The 18,933-nt window shown below is 40.7% G+C and overlaps 2 protein-coding genes across 2 annotated transcripts in view; one reads left to right on the top strand and one right to left on the bottom strand.

Moving 5' to 3' along the window:
* LOC117515312 (solute carrier family 23 member 1-like) overlaps positions 1-3,568 on the bottom strand; it is a 76,527-nt gene extending 72,959 nt beyond the window's left edge. The window contains exon 1 of the mRNA XM_034175809.1: positions 3,496-3,568. The gene's annotated coding sequence lies outside the window, so the exon portion shown is untranslated. The remainder of the gene's footprint in view (positions 1-3,495) is intronic.
* A 10,268-nt stretch (positions 3,569-13,836) lies between these two features.
* LOC117515500 (zinc finger BED domain-containing protein 1-like) lies at positions 13,837-16,261 on the top strand. The gene is made up of 3 exons (XM_034176078.1): positions 13,837-15,104; positions 15,549-15,693; positions 15,821-16,261. The coding sequence occupies exons 1-3, from the start codon at positions 13,837-13,839 to the stop codon at positions 16,259-16,261; spliced, it is 1,854 nt and encodes a 617-aa protein (XP_034031969.1).
* Positions 16,262-18,933: the final 2,672 nt, after the last annotated feature.

Here is an 18,933-nt window from a genome sequence, read left to right as displayed (position 1 = left end):
TGACCAGAACCAAGCAGACCGCCCGTAAATCCAAAGCCAAAGAACGCCAGAAGAACGCTCCGGCTACTGGTGGTGTGAAGAAGCCTCCGTTACAGGCCCGGCACGTGGCGCTGAGAGAGATCCACCGTTACCAGAAATCCACCGAGCTGCTGATCCACAAGCTGCCGACCAGGTGCCTTGCTGGCCTCCTGCAGAGCGTCACAGTGGAGCTCTGAAAGCAGAGGTCGGTCCTGAGCGATTTTCTCTCACCAGGTGCTGGAAGGGCAGCTTGTGGATCAGCAGCTCCGTGGATTTCTGATAGCAGCGGATCTCTCTCAGCGCCATGGTGCCGGGCCTGTAGCGGTGAGGCTTCTTCACACCGCCGGTAGCCGGAGCGCTCTTCCGAGCGGCTTTGGATTTGGATTTCTGGGCGGTCTGCTTGGTTGTGTCCATATTAAAGCTTCCTTCAGATCTGCTGAGCGAGGTCTCTCTGTGTGTCATTTAGAAAGCTCGTAACACTCCGCTGCAGCCTGTAAAATGAATGACCTGCCTCGTCTTTATGCGGCGATGCTGTGCTGTGTTCATGGTCTTGTGTGGATTTGGGACACATCGGTTTTTTAGGTATAGGTGTTAAACTTTACAATCTTGCATATTTTCCAGTTTTTAAACATCAAAAATGACCAAGAGTGGTCGAGAATTACTTGTAATAGACATCATTAGCATCACTTTATTTACAGGTATCAAGACAATACAGTGGAGAGAAAGTGTTAAGTCATTATCTATCAAAGTACCCACGTTTCCTGAAAGCAACATCATGTGAGGACTGATTGCTCTCCTGTCACTCACAATTCCACACCCCTCTCAATCAAAGCCACGCCCTCCCATGCCAAACGGGGCCAAAAGTTTGAAACTGAAAAAATAACGTCTGAAAGTGGAAAAAAAGATCTGAAGGTGAAAAAAGAAATATGAATGAAAACAAATTATTTGATCTAAATAATTAGAGCTGAATCAAAAATGTATTTAAACTGAAAAATATATATTACAGTTATTTTTTTATTTTGATAATACTTTTTAAATTATTATAAAATTCAAGAACAAACATTTAATTTTCAGTTTCAAATTTCATTTTTTCAATCTTTGTCCTTGATTTAGCTCCATAGAAAAAGACCATCCAGATTGTTACCAGCGCAAAGTTCAAAAGCCAGCATCTGTGATGATATGGGGGTGTGTTAGTGCCCATGGCATGGACAACTTACAACCCCAATTCTAATGAAGTTGGGATGTTGTGTAAAATGTAAATAAAAACAGAATACAATGATTTGCAAATCCTCTTCAACCTATATTCAATTAAATACACCACAAAGACAAGATATTTAATGTTCAAAGTGATAAACTTTATTGTTTCTGTGCAAATATTTGCTCATTTTGAAATGGATGCCTGCAACACGTTTCAAATAAGCTGGGACAGTGGTATGTTTTCCACTGTTACATCACCTTTCCTTCTAACAACACTCAATAAGCATTTGGGAACTGAGGATGTTCAGCGACTGTCTGCCCTTGCTTGATGAATCCTGTTTGGTCAAGGCTTATCATCTGTTATTTTCCATTCTAGGAAAAATTTGTAATCTTGGTTCAGTCTATAGCTTCCCTGTTCTAATTTATCTTTACTCTCTTTTGGTATCACTGAGATCATTGCTTTTTTCTGTGGGGGGTGGGGGGGGGGGGGTATGCCTGTTTTTATCACATAGTTATATGCGGCATTCATTATAGGGATCAAGTAGTCTTTCCGAGCACCTCTCTGATTCGGGCCCCGGTGCCTTATTGGGTTTTAAATGTAATATTGCCTTTTAAAAAAATAATATTAATTATTAATATTTGTAATTAAATTGTATATGTAAATATTAGCCTTTTTGGCTCAATAGCTTCCAGGTCATGTGATCAATTGACTCAAAATCCATGTGGAATCATTGTGCTCCACTGGCTACAGGAGATACACCTCTTGTTTTTACATTTTAAATCTATTGATATTTTTTTTTTTTTATTTTTACATGTAAATATTAACATTTTAGCTCAATAGCTTCCAGGTCAAGTGATCATTTGACTCAAAATCAGTGTGGACACATTGTGCTCCACTGGCTGCATGAGATACACCTCTTGTTTTAGTATTTTAAATCTATTTATATTTTAATAAATTTTTATATGTCAATATTAGAATTTTAGCTCAATAGCTTCCAGGTCATGTGATCAATTGACTCCAAATCCATGTGGAATCCCAATACTCCACTGGCTGCATGAGATACACCCCTTTTTTAACATTTTAATCTAGTTATATTTTTTAATTAATTTTTAAATGTAAAAATTAGCATTTTAGCTCAATAGCTTCCAGGTCATGTGATCATTTGACTCAAAATCAGTGTGGAATCATTGTGCTCCACTGGGTGCATGAGACACACCCCTTGTTTTTACATTTTAAATCTATTCATATTTTTAATTAATTTTTTCGGTAAATATGAGCATTTTAGCTCAATAGCTTCCAGGTCATGTGATCAATTGACTCAGAGTCCATGTGGAATCACGGTACTCCACTGGCTGCATGAGATACACCTCTTGTTTTTACATTTTAAATCTATTCATATTTTTAATTAATTTTTATATGTAAATATTTGCATTTTTGCTTAATAGCTTCCAGGTCATGTGATCAATTGACTGAAAATCAGTGTGGAATCATTGTGCTCCACTGGCTGCATGAGATACACCTCTTGTTTTTAGATTTTAAATCTGTTCATATTTTTAATTCATTTTTATATGTAAATATTAGCATTTTAGCTCAATAGCTTCCAGGGCATGTGATCAATTGACTCAAAATCTGTGTGGAATCATTGTGCTCCACTGGCTGCATGAGATACGCCTCTTTTAAATCGTTTCATATTTTTAATTAATTTTAAATGTAAACATTAGCATTTTCGCTCAACAGCTTCTCACTAGCTTTAAACAGTATCTCTGGTTTTAACATCCCACCTTTTTATTTTGAAAACAGGAAGTTGGTACTCGACGTCGCCGTCTACTATCTCCGCTTGTTTACTGTAACGTCTGCAATACGGACGCACTTGAAATGTTGGCGTGGCTTGCTCAGAGTTGCAAAGAAGAGGTTTAGCTGGAGCGAATGTCTGTTGAATATCTGTCGAATATCCAACGTAAAACTAACTTCATTGCGATGACTTGACTGTGAAACTGTAATACAAACAATACAGAATACAATGAATGTATACTCTTCAATGTAATTCACCAACTTATCACACAAGCTAAGGTAAGTAGTTACCATGTACACAATCATCCTTGAACAATATACATGAATAAATATGCCATTAAAGTATTAAAGAAATCCTGCACATTTCCCAGACTAATTATTCAAGCCGGCTGCAACACAAAACAAACCTGTCTTATTTGGTTTTCTGTAGATATACATACACATCAGTCTCTAGTAATGTCAAAACAAACAAATGTTGAGTAACTTACAGATATGGCCTTCGACTGCTTTAATAAACAGAAAAATATCCCTTCCACAGGACACGAGATGAGATTGTCTAACAGTACTGGTCACGAGTTCTTTTTTCAATAAGTGGAACTGAAACTTCACTTAAAACGACAGCCACGTTGTTATACTGTGCCACTAGATGGCAGTGTTTCACCAAGAAAACAGAAAAGACTTATTTATCTTCTCAGTAAGACATGGCACAGTCCATGACACTGAGATTGATATGGTTATACATTAACCTATTTTGTTTCTCATGATTGTGAATTGTATTCTTTATGTTTTAGTCTGATAAACTTTACTTGTGCTACTTGAAGTGTGTTGTTGTTTGGATTGTTATCCTTGCAACATATTGCTCATGTCAGATGTCTCACTGGTCAAGATTGTACATGTTTACTACTGTATTGCTGAGTAGTATTACTTTTAAACTATACTCTAAGTGCTTTGTAAAAATAACAATTTTCATTTGTTACACATCGGTTTGGGATATATATACCAACGGCATAGTTTTAGGTTATCTGCATTCAACATGTTCTTGAACAATTTAAAGGATTCTCAGTATTTCTGTTCCCACTAGAGTTGATTTGGATATTGATTAGTCATCTTGCTTTCATGTATGAGAACTGTATTGTCCGTAGTTTGATGTGATCAGCTTGCCATGTCTTACAGATTGTGTACTACATTTGTTTTCTATCATGGAACTATGGTAAAATATTTTGTACCTCACTTGTTACAAGATGTACCATAAAAGTGTTTTGAGGTAAAACATTTTGGTGGTTATCATTTAATAGTATTCTAAAGGAACAACGTCAGTAACACATTCACACAAGTCATGGTCAAAAATAAATTAAATTTCAAATACAAATGTATTCAGAAGAACATATCATTTGTGGACAGTTGCATTATTAAGTACAAAGCTATTTTGTTGAATAAGACACTTAAATGTACATTTGTTTGTTAATCATTTATATATATATATATATATATATATATATATATATATATATATATATATATATATTAATGCTTACAATATAATTATAAAATGGATCTGAAATTATATTATTATTAGAAGTATACAGTGAAGGAATACGTATATCCTAAATGTGCTTAAATATGCATTAACCATAATATTATTTATCTTTTATTGAACTAAAAATATATTGTTACATGAGTGTAACAATATATCTGTTGTGTGTGGGCCGCCAGAAGAGGAGGTACTGCTGGCCCACCACCAGTGGGCGCTCTGCCTGAAGTGCGGGCTTCAGGCACGAGAGGGCGCTGCCGCCATGGACACAGCCGGGGGTGACAGCTGTCACCCATCTACTCAACATCATCTCACTCCATAAAGACCAGACGTCATCTCCACCTCGTTGCCGAGATATCATACTTCATTGGAGGTAATATCCTCAGCCTTTTGTAAATCTGTTTATTGTGAGTGTTTGCAGGAGAACCGGTCATTTTTGAGGAGGCTGTGCAAGACGGCGCTCCTTTTCAGCTGAGACCGCTGCAACGCGCTGAGTGTGAGGTGGAGGTGGCATTCCCACCGCTGTTGTTACTGGGTGTACACACACCCACACTTGACTGTCTTTGTTCTTCGCCAGCAGTACCAGATCCGACAGTCGGGGACGGTGATCACCTGGGAATTCGGGACTTGGCGGCTCCAGTATTCACCAGGTTCTGGGGCGGCGGAAATCGTGTGGTTCCGGCTCTTCTCAGGACAGACGTCTTCTATCCTCGAGCCTGCCCACACGTCACCTTTGTGTATTGACTGTTGTGATATTCTGAGATTGTCTGTATGTTTCGTTGTGCACGTTCACAACATTAATTGTTATATTTTGGCTCATCTATTGACCGGTCATTTGCGCCCCCTGTTGTGGGTCCGTGTCACTACACTTTCCCAACAATATCTACATATATCTATAAGATATCGATTTGATCAGGATATGTCATTCAATGCGCATATTAAACAAATATGTAGGACTGCTTTTTTGCATTTACGCAATATCTCTAAAATCAGAAAGGTCTTGTCTCAGAGTGATGCTGAAAAGCTAATTCATGCATTTATTTCCTCTAGGCTGGACTATTGTAATTCATTATTATCAGGTTGTCCTAAACGTTCCCTGAAAAGCCTTCAGTTAATTAAAAATGCTGCAGCTAGAGTACTGACGGGGACTAGAAGGAGAGAGCATATCTCACCCATATTGGCCTCTCTTCATTGGCTTCCTGTTAATTCTAGAATAGAATTTAAAATTCTTCTTCTTACTTATAAGGTTTTGAATAATCAGGTCCCATCTTATGTTAGGGACCTCATAGTACCATATCACCCCAATAGAATGCTTCGCTCTCAGACTGCAGGCTTACTTGTAGTTCCTAGGGTTTGTAAGAGTAGAATGGGAGGCAGAGCCTTCAGCTTTCAGGCTCCTCTCCTGTGGAACCAGCTCCCAATTCAGATCAGGGAGACAGACACCCTCTCTACTTTTAAGATTAGGCTTAAAACTTTCCTTTTTGCTAAAGCTTATAGTTAGGGCTGGATCAGGTGACCCTGAACCATCCCTTAGTTATGCTGCTATAGACGTAGACTGCTGGGGGGTTCCCATGATGCACTGAGTGTTTCTTTCTCTTTTTGCTCTGTATGCACCACTCTGCATTTAATCATTAGTGATTGACCTCTGCTCCCCTCCACAGCATGTCTTTTTCCTGGTTCTCTCCCTCAGCCCCAACCAGTCCCAGCAGAAGACTGCCCCTCCCTGAGCCTGGTTCTGCTGGAGGTTTCTTCCTGTTAAAAGGGAGTTTTTCCTTCCCACTGTTGTCAAGTGCTTGCTCACAGGGGGTCGTTTTGACCGTTGGGGTTTTTCCGTAATTATTGTATGGCCTTGCCTTACAATATAAAGCGCCTTGGGGCAACTGTTTGTTGTGATTTGGCGCTATATAAATAAAATTGATTGAATTGATTGATTGATTGATTGAGTGTGTTTTAATGTTTAGAAGTCATCATTTATATATTAGTAGATCTTATTGCTGTTGAAGAATATATTACTCATATGCTCATAGTGATCAATATTTATCAATGCTTATTAAACACATAAACAATAGCTAAGGTTAATTACATGACATCTATATATTCAAATACGCTTGGGTTATGTTCAAATGCTGTTGAATTGTGTGTTGTGTCTACCAAATTAAAGGCATGTTATGTTTATGATTACACTTGCTTTTGCTCAAATATTATTTAGTTTCTTAGCAAGCTGTCATGAAGATATGTTTCTTATCATTTTCAAAAGTCTTGTCAATGTGATGTATCCCTGTTTCGGTGAGGCCCTGAAGATATGCTGACAGTTTTTCAGTTTGCAGTTGCTGCCCAAAATTTCTTATCAGTCAAGAACAAAAGACTTCACAGCGCATGTGGACAGGACCATGCTACGAAATGGAGGGATCAAGACCATCCAGATGAAGGACTATGAAGGGTCAGAGTGATCAAAATGAATTGAAATATTGAATGTGGTAAATATGAACGCAGTAAAACATAATTGAATGTCGTAAATATCAATCAATCAATCAACTTGTTTCTTATATAGCGCCAAATCACAACAAACAGTTGCCCCAAAGCGCTCCACATTGCAAGGCAAGGCCATACAACAATCATGAAAAACCCCAACGGTCAAAACGACCCCCTATGAGCAAGCACTTGGCCACAGTGGGAAGGAAAAACTCCCTTTTAACAGGAAGAAACCTCCAGCAGAACCAGGCTCAGGGAGGGGCAGTCTTCTGCTGAGACTGGTTGGGGCTGAGGGAAAAAACCAGGAAAAAGAGATCGATCACTAATGATTAAATGCAGAGTGATGCATACGGAGCAAAAAGAGAAAGAAACAGTGCATCATGGGAACCCCCCCACAGTCTACGTCTAAAGCAACATAACCAAGGGATGGTCCAGGGTCACCTGATCCAGCCCTAACTATAAGCCTTAGCGAAAAGGAAAGTTTTAAGCCTAATCTTAAAAGTAGAGAGGGTATCTGTCTCCCTGATCTGAATTGGGAGAACGCAGAGATAACAGAATTTAAATGTCACAGAATTTAACAGAATGCATGTTTTACAGAATGAGTGAGATAAACAAAACCATACCCAGACATTCTGTGGGTCCCCGAAACTGAAAGCTTCCAACCAGGCGTCTGGTGTTGCTGCAAGCTCTCAGCAAAGAGGAACCCCGAACAGTGGGCTGGGCTCTGTTTTTATACTCCTCTGTCTTCCTATGCTAATACAATGATTCATGCTAATCTTAGGCATTGCCCTTCATCTGAGTGGTCTTCATCGCTCTTCGTCGTGGCTTTGGTCCTGCCCACACGCGCCGTGGAGTGTTCTTGCTTCCTCTTTCTCCTAAAGTAACACTTGTGTCCATGTCTTCTGCCATTTCTGTGGTAGTCAGACGACATCCCGGATCAACACAGCGTTCAGTTTGGAAATGATCTGGTTGTTTGAGCCTGTCAGTCGCCGCTCGGAACTCGGCGCGCTCTGAGCCGCTGTGGGCGGTCTTTAAACCGGCTGTAACACTCCTCAATCTGTGTGATCCCCATAAAATCGTCCCTGAAAGCCATCTGAATTCAGCGAATGGTGTCCACCTGGCTGTCTCTCACAGTTTCTGGAAAAATTTGATGCAGCAAAGCTCCAAATCATTCAGACATTTCCCTGACAATGAAAATCCGACAAGAGGGGTGGACCAGTGCTCACTCAAAGCCTGCCCACAGGTGAATGACGCAACTGACAGGCGTGAAAAAACTCACGCATGCGCACGAAGGTTCAAGCTTGGCTGATGCAATCACACGTGATTCAAATCCATATAGTTTTTGAAAAAAATAAAAAGGTACGATACTTTTTGGACAGACCTCGTATCGAGTTGTTAAAAGGAGGATGACCAGGTGTCATAAAACTGCCCCTACCAGGATTTAAGACTCCCCCAAAGTGCATTCCAAAGCCAGATGGCTCCAACTCCTTTCTCATCTAAACACAGACCACAGAAAGACATATCTGTCCCCAAAAATCCTATAACTATGTCTTTACCGAACAATTCCTGTAAAACCATAAAACAGAAGGATTACCCTCAACGCTGCGATCACAATTAAGTTCCTCTGGTCAAAATCAGCTGTAGATGAACGGATTTCATGTTTTATGATGAAATCCAAAAACCAGCCTTCCCAAGTCCATGGAGCAAGAGTGACCCCTTGTGGACAAATTGAGAAAGGGCATGTAACTAACGTACAGTATTATAAAGTGTAACCACATTTAAAAAATGTACTTTGTGTTGTAACCATAAAACAAAGAAAAAGGAAATGAAAAAAGAACTAACATGTGGTCATGTAACCCCACACATGGAATGTATGTCTTATGCCTTTTTGCTCTGATCATAGATTGTCCTGGCTGGTCTGCCCTGATGTCAGTTTGATTGAAATACAGGACAGCTTGTGCAGACTGACCATCGTGACCCGCTCGTCCAGTCTCCTGCAGGTACTTCTCCATGGAGGTTGGGCTCCTGAAGTTTCCTGATCATGATCACAGTTTCCTGATCACAGCTTTCCTGATCACACAATGCGCGGAATTCCTCCGCACGTCTGTCTCAATGTGCTGAAAAAGTGCTGATATCCACATCTTTTCACAATTCCTGTGCTAGTCAGACGACGTCCCGGATAAAACACAGCATCCAGTTTGGAAATGAACGGCACATTCCACTGTTACAGGAGTTTTTGTCACGGAAAGAGGAGCGGAGGCTTCGCGTGTCACGGCGGTGCCACATGGCGCACAGCAACGCCGTGATGAAGCCTCACGGGACATGTTCTGGCATGTCCAGGCACATCCACAATTTCTCGGATAATCACTCGATGGAAAAACCACCGACAGCTGTCTGAACACCATCTCAAAGCCGTCCTGTGAGACCAAAACGGAAGTGGTTTTGTCCATGCTTATCTCAGCTTTCAGTGCTTACCAGTCGAGTGAGTATAAGAGAAATTGTGGAGAGCTGGGCTTGTCCCAACTTGTCCTTTAACACGGAGGTGTTCCTTTGTCTCGCTTCATCAGCGAATCGGTCGTGACACGGGAAGCCTCTGCGAGGCTTTCCATGACAAAATCTCTTGTTAAAAGTGAAATCTGCCGGAAAATGGCTGATGTCCAGCTCTTGTGATAACCAGAGAAATTGCACACGACGGTCCCAGCTCCACACAGCCATCTGTTTAGAAATGATGTGGTGGTTTCTGCCTCTCGATGTCGGCTCGGAGTGCGGAGCGCCGTGCGTCATTGTGGGCAGTCCTTAAAGCTGTAGTAACACTCCTTATTCTCTGTGAAGCCCATAAAATTTTCACCGAAAGCCAGATAAATTTTTCGAATGGTTTCCAGCTGCCAGTCTCTAACAGTTTCTGAAAAAATTCTGATGGAAATAAAGCCCAAATCATTCCGCCGTTTCCTGACAATGAAAAAATGACGAGAGGGGTGGACCAGTGCTCACTCAGAGCCTGCCCACAGGCGAATGACGCAACCGACAGGCGTGAAAAAACTCACGCATGCGCACAAAGGTTCAAGCTTGGCTGACGTAAAAACATATGAATCAAATCCATATATTTTTTGCATAAAATAAAAAGGTCAGATTCTTTTCTCACAGACCTCGTACATTGCTATAATTATAAACATGAAGGGCAGTTCAAATATTACGTAACACCAGCGATACGCTCCTAAACTTAACTAAACGCCCAATGCAAGAAAATTTGTTACGTATCATTGCAATAGTGTATGTATAACACATATGATTATGAGTGGTAAAATCATTAGGATTTTCCTGGTGAAAATTTAATCAAAGCAAATGAGTACCTGTGGACAACACGCAGAATGTGTCTCTTCCCAGATAGATTTCTTTCAGTGCAGCTTCTTGTTGTGACTTTAACACAAAGTTAACACCCAAGTCTTTCATCACCAACTGTAAGTGGTAATCAAATCATTCCAATCATATCTTTAGAATGGATTTATATGAGATATACTCATTATCTCAGAGGAACATATCACAATTATTTGGGAACTACTTGTTGCACAGGAATTCATCAAGCACGTCGGCCGTGGACACGTACTAACACAGAATATACTAAAACTACAGGAGTTCAGCCAAAATGAGAGTGTCCACTTTTAACTTGCCATTAGCTAAGCTAGTGGCGCTCGTGAGAGTATGTATGAAAATCGCAAGCGGCCATGTTGTTTCATGTATATTAGGGATGAAAGAGAGAAGATACAGCTTGCAAATAAGAAACTATGAACTCAGCAGTTCAAATAACACAAAGATAAGAGTTTGCATTGTCTTTCTTGAGCAAAAGCAAGGAAACTTTGGGAAGATGTGAAAAACTGGGTAGCCATTTTGTTTTATGCAAATTAGGCAGTGAAGGAGTAGAGATATAGCATGCGAACAACAATATTTGAATTCTGCTGGTCAGAATTCATAAGAATAGAACTTTTATTTCTGTTTCTAATGCAAATATGAGTAAACTTGTGGGAAATTTGACGAAATGGGCGGCAATTTTGTTTAATGCAAATTAGAAGGTGAAAGAGTAAAGATACAACATGCCAACAGCAATTTTTGAATTCAGCAGGTCAAAATACATAGGAATCAGCCTGTTGTCTGCTTTTAACAGAAAATGCCTTGGGTAGTCTACTTTCTGAAAACAGAACCTAACTAGTAAGAAAAAATTACTTTGTTAGAATTCTCAAAACAAGCAAAATGTCTCGGCACTAAATAATCAAAATGTGCCTTAAAACGAGACAGAATTCTTATTTTAAGATTAGTCTCTATCTTAAAATAAGGAAAACAATCTTGTTCCTTTGCTTGGATGATTTGAAATCCTTTGCCTTTCCTTGTTACTGGTTAAATACAGCTTGATGTTAGCTGGAAATACTTAAGAAAAAGTGAGATTCATTATCCCAAAATAAGACATTTTTTCTTATGTAAAAATGCTTGCCAAGATTATTTTTTTCTTTTTAGACAAAAATTAAGACAAATTTTCTTTAAACAAGTCTTTTTTTTAACTTTGTTAGAATTCCATTTTTGCAGTACACCCCTGAACATGTCTTAGTTTAAGTTTGTAGTCATTATTTTAAATGTATTATTTTAAATGTAACCAATACATAGCCTTTAAAACAACGTTTCATGATGTATTTTATTTAATCAATCAATCAATCAATTTTATTTATATAGCGCCAAATCACAACAAACAGTTGCCCCAAGGCGCTTTATATTGTAAGGCAAGGCCATACAATAATTACGTAAAAACCCCAATGGTCAAAACAACCCCCTGTGAGCAAGCACTTGGCGACAGTGGGAAGGAAAAACTCCCTTTTAACAGGAAGAAACCTCCAGCAGAACCAGGCTCAGGGAGGGGCAGTCTTCTGCTGGGACTGGTTGGGGCTGAGGGAGAGAACCAGGAAAAAGACATGCTGTGGAGGGGAGCAGAGATCAATCACTAATGATTAAATGCAGAGTGGTGCATACAGAGCAAAAGGAGAAAGAAACACTCAGTGCATCATGGGAACCCCCCAGCAGTCTAAGTCTATAGCAGCATAACTAAGGGATGATCAGTTGCAGATGATCAGTTAGCTGTTTTACAACTACCCTTTCAAGAATTTTTGAGAGAAAAGGAAGGTTGGAGATTGGCCTATAATTAGCTAAGATAGCTGGGTCAAGTGATGGCTTTTTAAGTAATGGTTTAATTACTGCCACCTTAAAAGCCTGTGGTACATAGCCAACTAATAAAGATAGATTGATCATATTTAAATAATGGTAGGGCTTCCTTGAGCAGCCTGGTAGGAATGGGGTCTAATAGACATGTTGATGGTTTGGATGAAGTAACTAATGAAAATAACTCAGACAGAACTATCTGAGAGAAAGAGTCTAACCAAATACCGGCATCACTGAAAGCAGCCAAAGATAACGATACGTCTTTGGGATGGTTATGAATAATTTTTTCTCTAATAGTTAAAATTTTATTAGCAAAGAAAGTCATGAAGTCATTACTAGTTAAAGTTAAAGGAATACTCGGCTCAATAGAGCTCTGACTCTTTGTCAGCCTGACTACAGTGCTGAAAAGAAACCTGGGGTTGTTCTTATTTTCTTCAATTAGTGATGAGTAGTAAGATGTCCTAGCTTTACGGAGGGCTTTTTTATAGAGCAACAGACTCTTTTTCCAGGCTAAGTGAAGATCTTCTAAATTAGTGAGACGCCATTTCCTCTCCAACTTACGGGTTATCTGCTTTAAGCTGCGAGTTTGTGAGTTATACCACAGAGTCAGGCACTTCTGATTTAAAGCTCTCTTTTTCAGAGGAGCTACAGCATCTAAAGTTGTCTTCAATGAGGATGTAAAACTATTGACGAGATACTCTATCTCACTTACAGAGTTTAGGTAGCTACTTTGCACTGTGTTGGTATATGGCATTAGAGAACATAAAGAAGGAATCATATCCTTAAACCTAGTTACAGCGCTTTCTGAAAGACTTCTAGTGTAATGAAACTTATTCCCCACTGCTGGGTAGTCCATCAGAGTAAATGTAAATGTTATAAGAAATGATCAGACAGAAGGGAGTTTTCAGGGAATGCTGTTAAGTCTTCAATTTCCATACCATAAGTCAGAACAAGATCTAAGATATGATTAAAGTGGTGGGTGGACTCATTTACATTTTGAGCAAAGCCAATTGAGTCTAATAATAGATTAAATGCAGTGTTGAGGCTGTCATTCTCAGCATCTGTGTGGATGTTAAAATCGCCCACTATAATTATCTTATCTGAGCTAAGCACTAAGTCAGACAAAAGTTCTGAAAATTCACAGAGAAACTCACAGTAACGACCAGGTGGACGATAGATAATAACAAATAAAACTGGTTTTTGGGACTTCCAATTTGGATGGACAAGACTAAGAGTCAAGCTTTCAAATGAATTAAAGCTCTGTCTGGGTTTTTGATTAATTAATAAGCTGGAATGGAAGATTGCTGCTAATCCTCCGCCTCAGCCCGTGCTACGAGCGTTCTGGCAGTTAGTGTGACTCGGGGGTGTTGACTCATTTAAAATAACATATTCATCCTGCTGTAACCAGGTTTCTGTAAGGCAGAATAAATCAATATGTTGCAGTGCTGTGTTCAAAAGATCGATCCACGATCCGATATCGATTCACGCTCAAAAAATAAGATATCGATCCAAAAATATGTGGATCGATCTTTTCCAGGTGGCTATTAGGGACTATTTTCTTTGACGCGGAAGGAGCAAAATAAAAAGCGGGTGCCGGCTAAACGAAACCGAAACTTAAGAAAGCAAGATGGCAGAAGCTGCAGAGGTAAAATCACCGCCTGGAATGAAAGCTGATGTTTGGCAATACTTCGAATTCAAACGTTACGAGGACAAAGACGAACTAGACAGAACAAAAGCAGTGTGCAAACTGTGCCAAATAGAGGTAAAATATAGTGGCAATACCACCAATCTCCGCAACCACTTATCCAGGCACCACGCCGCAACAGCTAAACCTGTCGCTAACCAAACAGCACTGGAAAAGGCATTTGGTGTTAAATTTCCCTCGAATTCTAAGCGTGCCTTGAGCATAACTGAGGGTCTCGGAATATTTATTAGTAAAGACCTACGACCCTACAGTGTGGTAGAAAATGCTGGATTCAAACTACTGATCAAGAGACTAGAACCACGCTATGTCCTGCCCAGTCGCAAACATCAGAGCGAAACGGTAATTCCACAAATGTATGCGAAATCAAAAGATAGCCTTGCACATTCGCTGAAATCTGCCGAGAGAGTGGCACTGACCTGCGACTGCTGGACCTCCAGAAATACCGTGTCTTATCTGACTATTACATGCCATCACATTGACGAGGAATGGAGGCTAGCTTCTAGTGTTCTACAGACCAGAGAAGTTGAAACGAGCCACACTGCAAGTAATCTCGCTGATCTGCTCACCAAAGCCATACAGGAGTGGGGAATCACTGACAAAAACCCCGCAATTGTTACGGATAATGCAGCCAACATCGTGAGAGCGGTGCAATTAATGGGCCATTTTCACATGGGCTGTTTTGCGCATCTCATCAACTTGGCATCCCAAGCAGGACTAAAAACTCCTGCTATCGCACGCTTACTGGGGCGGGTAAGGCGAATTGTGGCGTTTTTTCACCGAAGCCCCACTGCGAGCCACACATTAAAAGAGAAGCAGCAGCTCCTTCAATTGCCACAACACAAGCTCATTGTGGACGTCACGACCAGGTGGAACAGCTCCCTGGATATGCTGGGACGTTTCCTCGAGCAGCAGCCAGCCATCTCTGCAGCGCTGCTGTCACCTGACGTCCGCAGGAGGGAAAGCGATATATGCACTTTAATGGAGACAGACATCACCACCGCAGAGGACGTGGTGAAATGCCTAGGGCCAATGAAGACGGCCACGCTCGCCATCTCCAAGGAGGCATCTCCAACTATGTCCATTGTTGCACCACTGCAGTTTCAGCTTCTGAGTCAGATGACATGTACTACTGAAGACTCTTCTGTGATTAAGGAGCTCAAAACAGCAGTTCATAACAACTTGAACTCAAGGTATGTTCATTTAACATGGCTGTGTAGTAGTAGCATTGAAATGCATTAGTCTATAGTTTTTTAATATACTTGTCTGATTTTATTCACATTTTCTTACTTAGAATAGAGCAGTGATTTTAGACTGTACAATTCATACTAGTGTGTTTGCATGACTGTTCCATCTGTATGCATTTACTGTAGGCCTACCCTGCTATATACAATGGATGCATGTTTAATCTATCTATCTATCTATCTATCTATCTATCTATCTATCTATCTATCTATCTATCTATCTATCTATCTATCTATCTGTCTGTCTGTCTGTCTGTCTGTCTGTCTGTCTGTCTGTCTGTCTGTCTGTCTGTCTATCTATCTATCTATCTATCTATCTATCTATCTATCTATCTATCTATCTATCTATCTATCTGTCTGTCTGTCTGTCTGTCTGTCTGTTCCTCTATATAGATATGAAGCCCTGATGGAGACCTTGTGTGTAGCATCATCATTGGATCCACGTTTCAAGACCCTACCATTCCTGTCTGGTGAGGCACGTGATGCTGTCTTCTTGAAATTGACCTCTGAAGCTGCTCATCTGAACCCATCAACTGATGTAAGTTAAGTTTGCAGATTATATAGTGTGCACATTTGAATATATTTAGACTAGTTTTTTTAATTGGGCAGCAAAAGACTGAATTCAGGTTAATTTGTGTATTATTTGTAATATTTTTCTGCATCAGGAAACTACACCAGAGCAAGAAGACACTTCCCATGGTTCAACTGATGTGGCTGTGCCTGCACCAACTCAACCAAAGAGGCAAAAAGACTCATCTGCTCTGATGGCTTTACTGGGGTCAGCCTACACACCACCAGAAACTCCACTACAAAGGAAAACTACTCCCACTGAAAGGGCTGAGGAAGAGGTCACCACCTACAGGAAAGTACCATCTATTCCTCTTTCTCAAAATCCACTGACATGGTGGCAGGTGCATGCAGGGGATTTTCCTCTTCTGGCAGGCCTAGCAAAGCAGTACCTTTGCATACCTGGGACCAGTGTCCCATCTGAGCGAGTCTTCTCAACCGCTGGAGACATTGTTAGTGCTCAAAGGAGCTGCCTCACTCCACAGCACGTAGACCAGCTCCTTTTTCTCCAGAAAAATTACACAATTCCTGAAGACTAGGACTCTTATCAGTCTCTTGGTGGCACCAACTGTCAAGGTTACACTCAGACTTATCAGTCAAGCATCATTTCTTACACAATTGCTGTGGCTGCTGAACTACTTTTTTTTTTTCTTTGTGGTCAGAAACCCTGCCATGGGTATGTTATTCAACTAAAAGAGGGCCACCAAATGTCATGGTTTTGATTTAAATTTCAAATAAAACTTGGATTTTTTTTCATTCCAAAATAATTACTTTAAATTCTTGACTCTTCTCTCTGTGTGTCCCTCTTACACATACACAGATACAATCACAAACACACATGGGGCTGTTTTGTCTATGAGACAGTTTTTATTTTAAAGTGACAATCCAGCAATATGTAAATAGATCGAATCGGATCGAATCGTGGATCGAATCGGATCGTGACCTTATGAATCGGAATCGAATCGATCCTGGAAATTCGGATCGATTCCCAGCCCTAATATGTTGATCAATTATTATATCATTTACTAACAGGGACTTAGAAGAGAGAGATCTAATGTTTAATAGACCACATTTAACTGTTTTAGTCTGTGGTGCAGTTGAAGGTGCTATATTATTTTTTCTTTTTGAATTTTTATGCTTAAATAGATTTTTGCTGGTTATTGGTGGTCTGGGAGCAGGCACCGTCTCTATGGGGATGGGGTAATGAGGGGATGGCAGGGGGAGAGAAGCTGCAGAGAGGTGTGTAAGACTACAACTCTGCTTCCTGGTCCCAACCCTGGATAGTCACGGTTTGGAGGATTTAAGAAAATTGGCCAGATTTCTAGAAATGAGAGCTGCTCCATCCAAAGTGGGATGGATGCCGTCTCTCCTAACAAGACCAGGTTTTCCCCAGAAGCTTTGCCAATTATCTATGAAGCCCACCTCATTTTTTGGACACCACTCAGACAGCCAGCAATTCAAGGAGAACATGCGGCTAAACATGTCACTCCCGGTCCGATTGGGGAGGGGCCCAGAGAAAACTACAGAGTCCGACATTGTTTTTGCAAAATTACACACCGATTCAATGTTAATTTTAGTGACCTCCGATTGGCGTAACCGGGTGTCATTACTGCCGACGTGAATTACAATCTTACCAAATTTACGCTTAGCCTTAGCCAGCAGTTTCAAATTTCCTTCAGTGTCGCCTGCTCTGGCCCCCGGAAGACAACTGACTATGGTTGCTGGTGTCGCTAACTTCACATTTCTCAAAACAGAGTCGCCAATAACCAGAGTTTGATCCTCGGCGGGTGTGTCGCCGAGTGGGGAAAAATGGTTAGAAATGTGAACGGGTTGACGGTGTACACGGGGCTTCTGTTTAGGGCTACACTTCCTCCTCACAGTCACCCAGTCTGCCTGCTTTCCCAGCTGCTCGGGATCTGCCAGAGGGAAACTAACGGCGGCTAAGCTACCTTGGTCCGCACCGACTACAGGGGCCTGGCTAGCTGTAGAATTTTCCACGGTGCGGAGCTGAGTCTCCAATTCGCCCAGCCTGGCCTCCAAAGCTACGAATAAGCTACACTTATTACAAGTACCATTACTGGTAAAGGAGGCCGAGGAATAACTAAACATTTCACACCCAGAGCAGAAAAGTGCGGGAGAGACAGGAGAAGCCGCCATGCTAAACCGGCTAAGAGCTAGTAGCTGCACTAAGCTAGCGGATTCCTAAAAACACACAAAGTGAATAATGTGTAAATAATTTAGAGGTGATTCAGCAGAGGGAGTGCTTTAGTTAAGGCACGTGAAGATTACACTGTGAAACAAATCGTTATCTAGGTAAGTAGATCAATCTAACTGCCCAGATTAAACAGCTAACAGATAAAGCAAAACACCGCTGTGCTCCGGAACAGGAAGTGACACAATACCGCAGTATTGTTGTTAATGTTGTATTGATGTTGATTAACATCATATAACAGCATTAATCATATGTTTTCTTTCAGATAAGTGTCATGGTTAGGCGACAACTCAGGCTAAGCCTGACAATCCCTTACCAAAAAATAGTACTGATAAGTATATAAAAAGTAAACTAGAAGTATACTTGAAACATACTTGCATATACTACTTTTTGGTAAGGGATTAGCCTGGTCTGGACCAGGTTAGCCTGCCAGCATATGTTGCTGTGGTAACTGAGTTTGAATTATGCTGAGCTTGCTTGAAGGAACTGGATCCACTGGAAAATAAGACAGACAAACAAAATAAACCTTATGGAACAGACCAGACCAGACCCGGTGCAAATAATCATAACAATAAAAGAACAACAGGAGACAGCGAAAAGAGGAGGAGAAATCATAAAGCCCCAAACCAACATAAAACTCAGGAGCTAATAAGGTGCAAGAGTGAGAAGAAGAAGCAAGGGGGATCATTCCACAAAGCATGTGCATGGTAAGAGAAAGCTCTATGACCCACAGACTTTTAATTCACCCTAGGGACACAAAGTAATCCTGCACCCTGAGAACGCAGAGCCCGGGCCGGTACGTAGGATTTAATTAGATCAGTTAAGTAGGGAGGTGCCAGGCCGTGAATAATTTTATAGGTTAAAAGCAGACCCTTAAAATCTGAGCTCACAGGGACAGGAAGCCAATAAAGATATGCCAAAATGGTTGTAATGTGGTCAAACTTTCTGCTTCCTGTCGAAGGTCTGATAGCAGCATTTTGAACCAATTGGAGAGCCCTA

The sequence above is a fragment of the Thalassophryne amazonica genome, chromosome 8 (genome assembly GCF_902500255.1).
Source record: "Thalassophryne amazonica chromosome 8, fThaAma1.1, whole genome shotgun sequence".
NCBI classification, from domain to species: Eukaryota; Metazoa; Chordata; class Actinopteri; order Batrachoidiformes; family Batrachoididae; genus Thalassophryne; species Thalassophryne amazonica.
The sequence above is the reverse complement of the archived record's forward strand: the minus strand, read 5'-3'. Positions and strand labels throughout refer to the sequence as shown.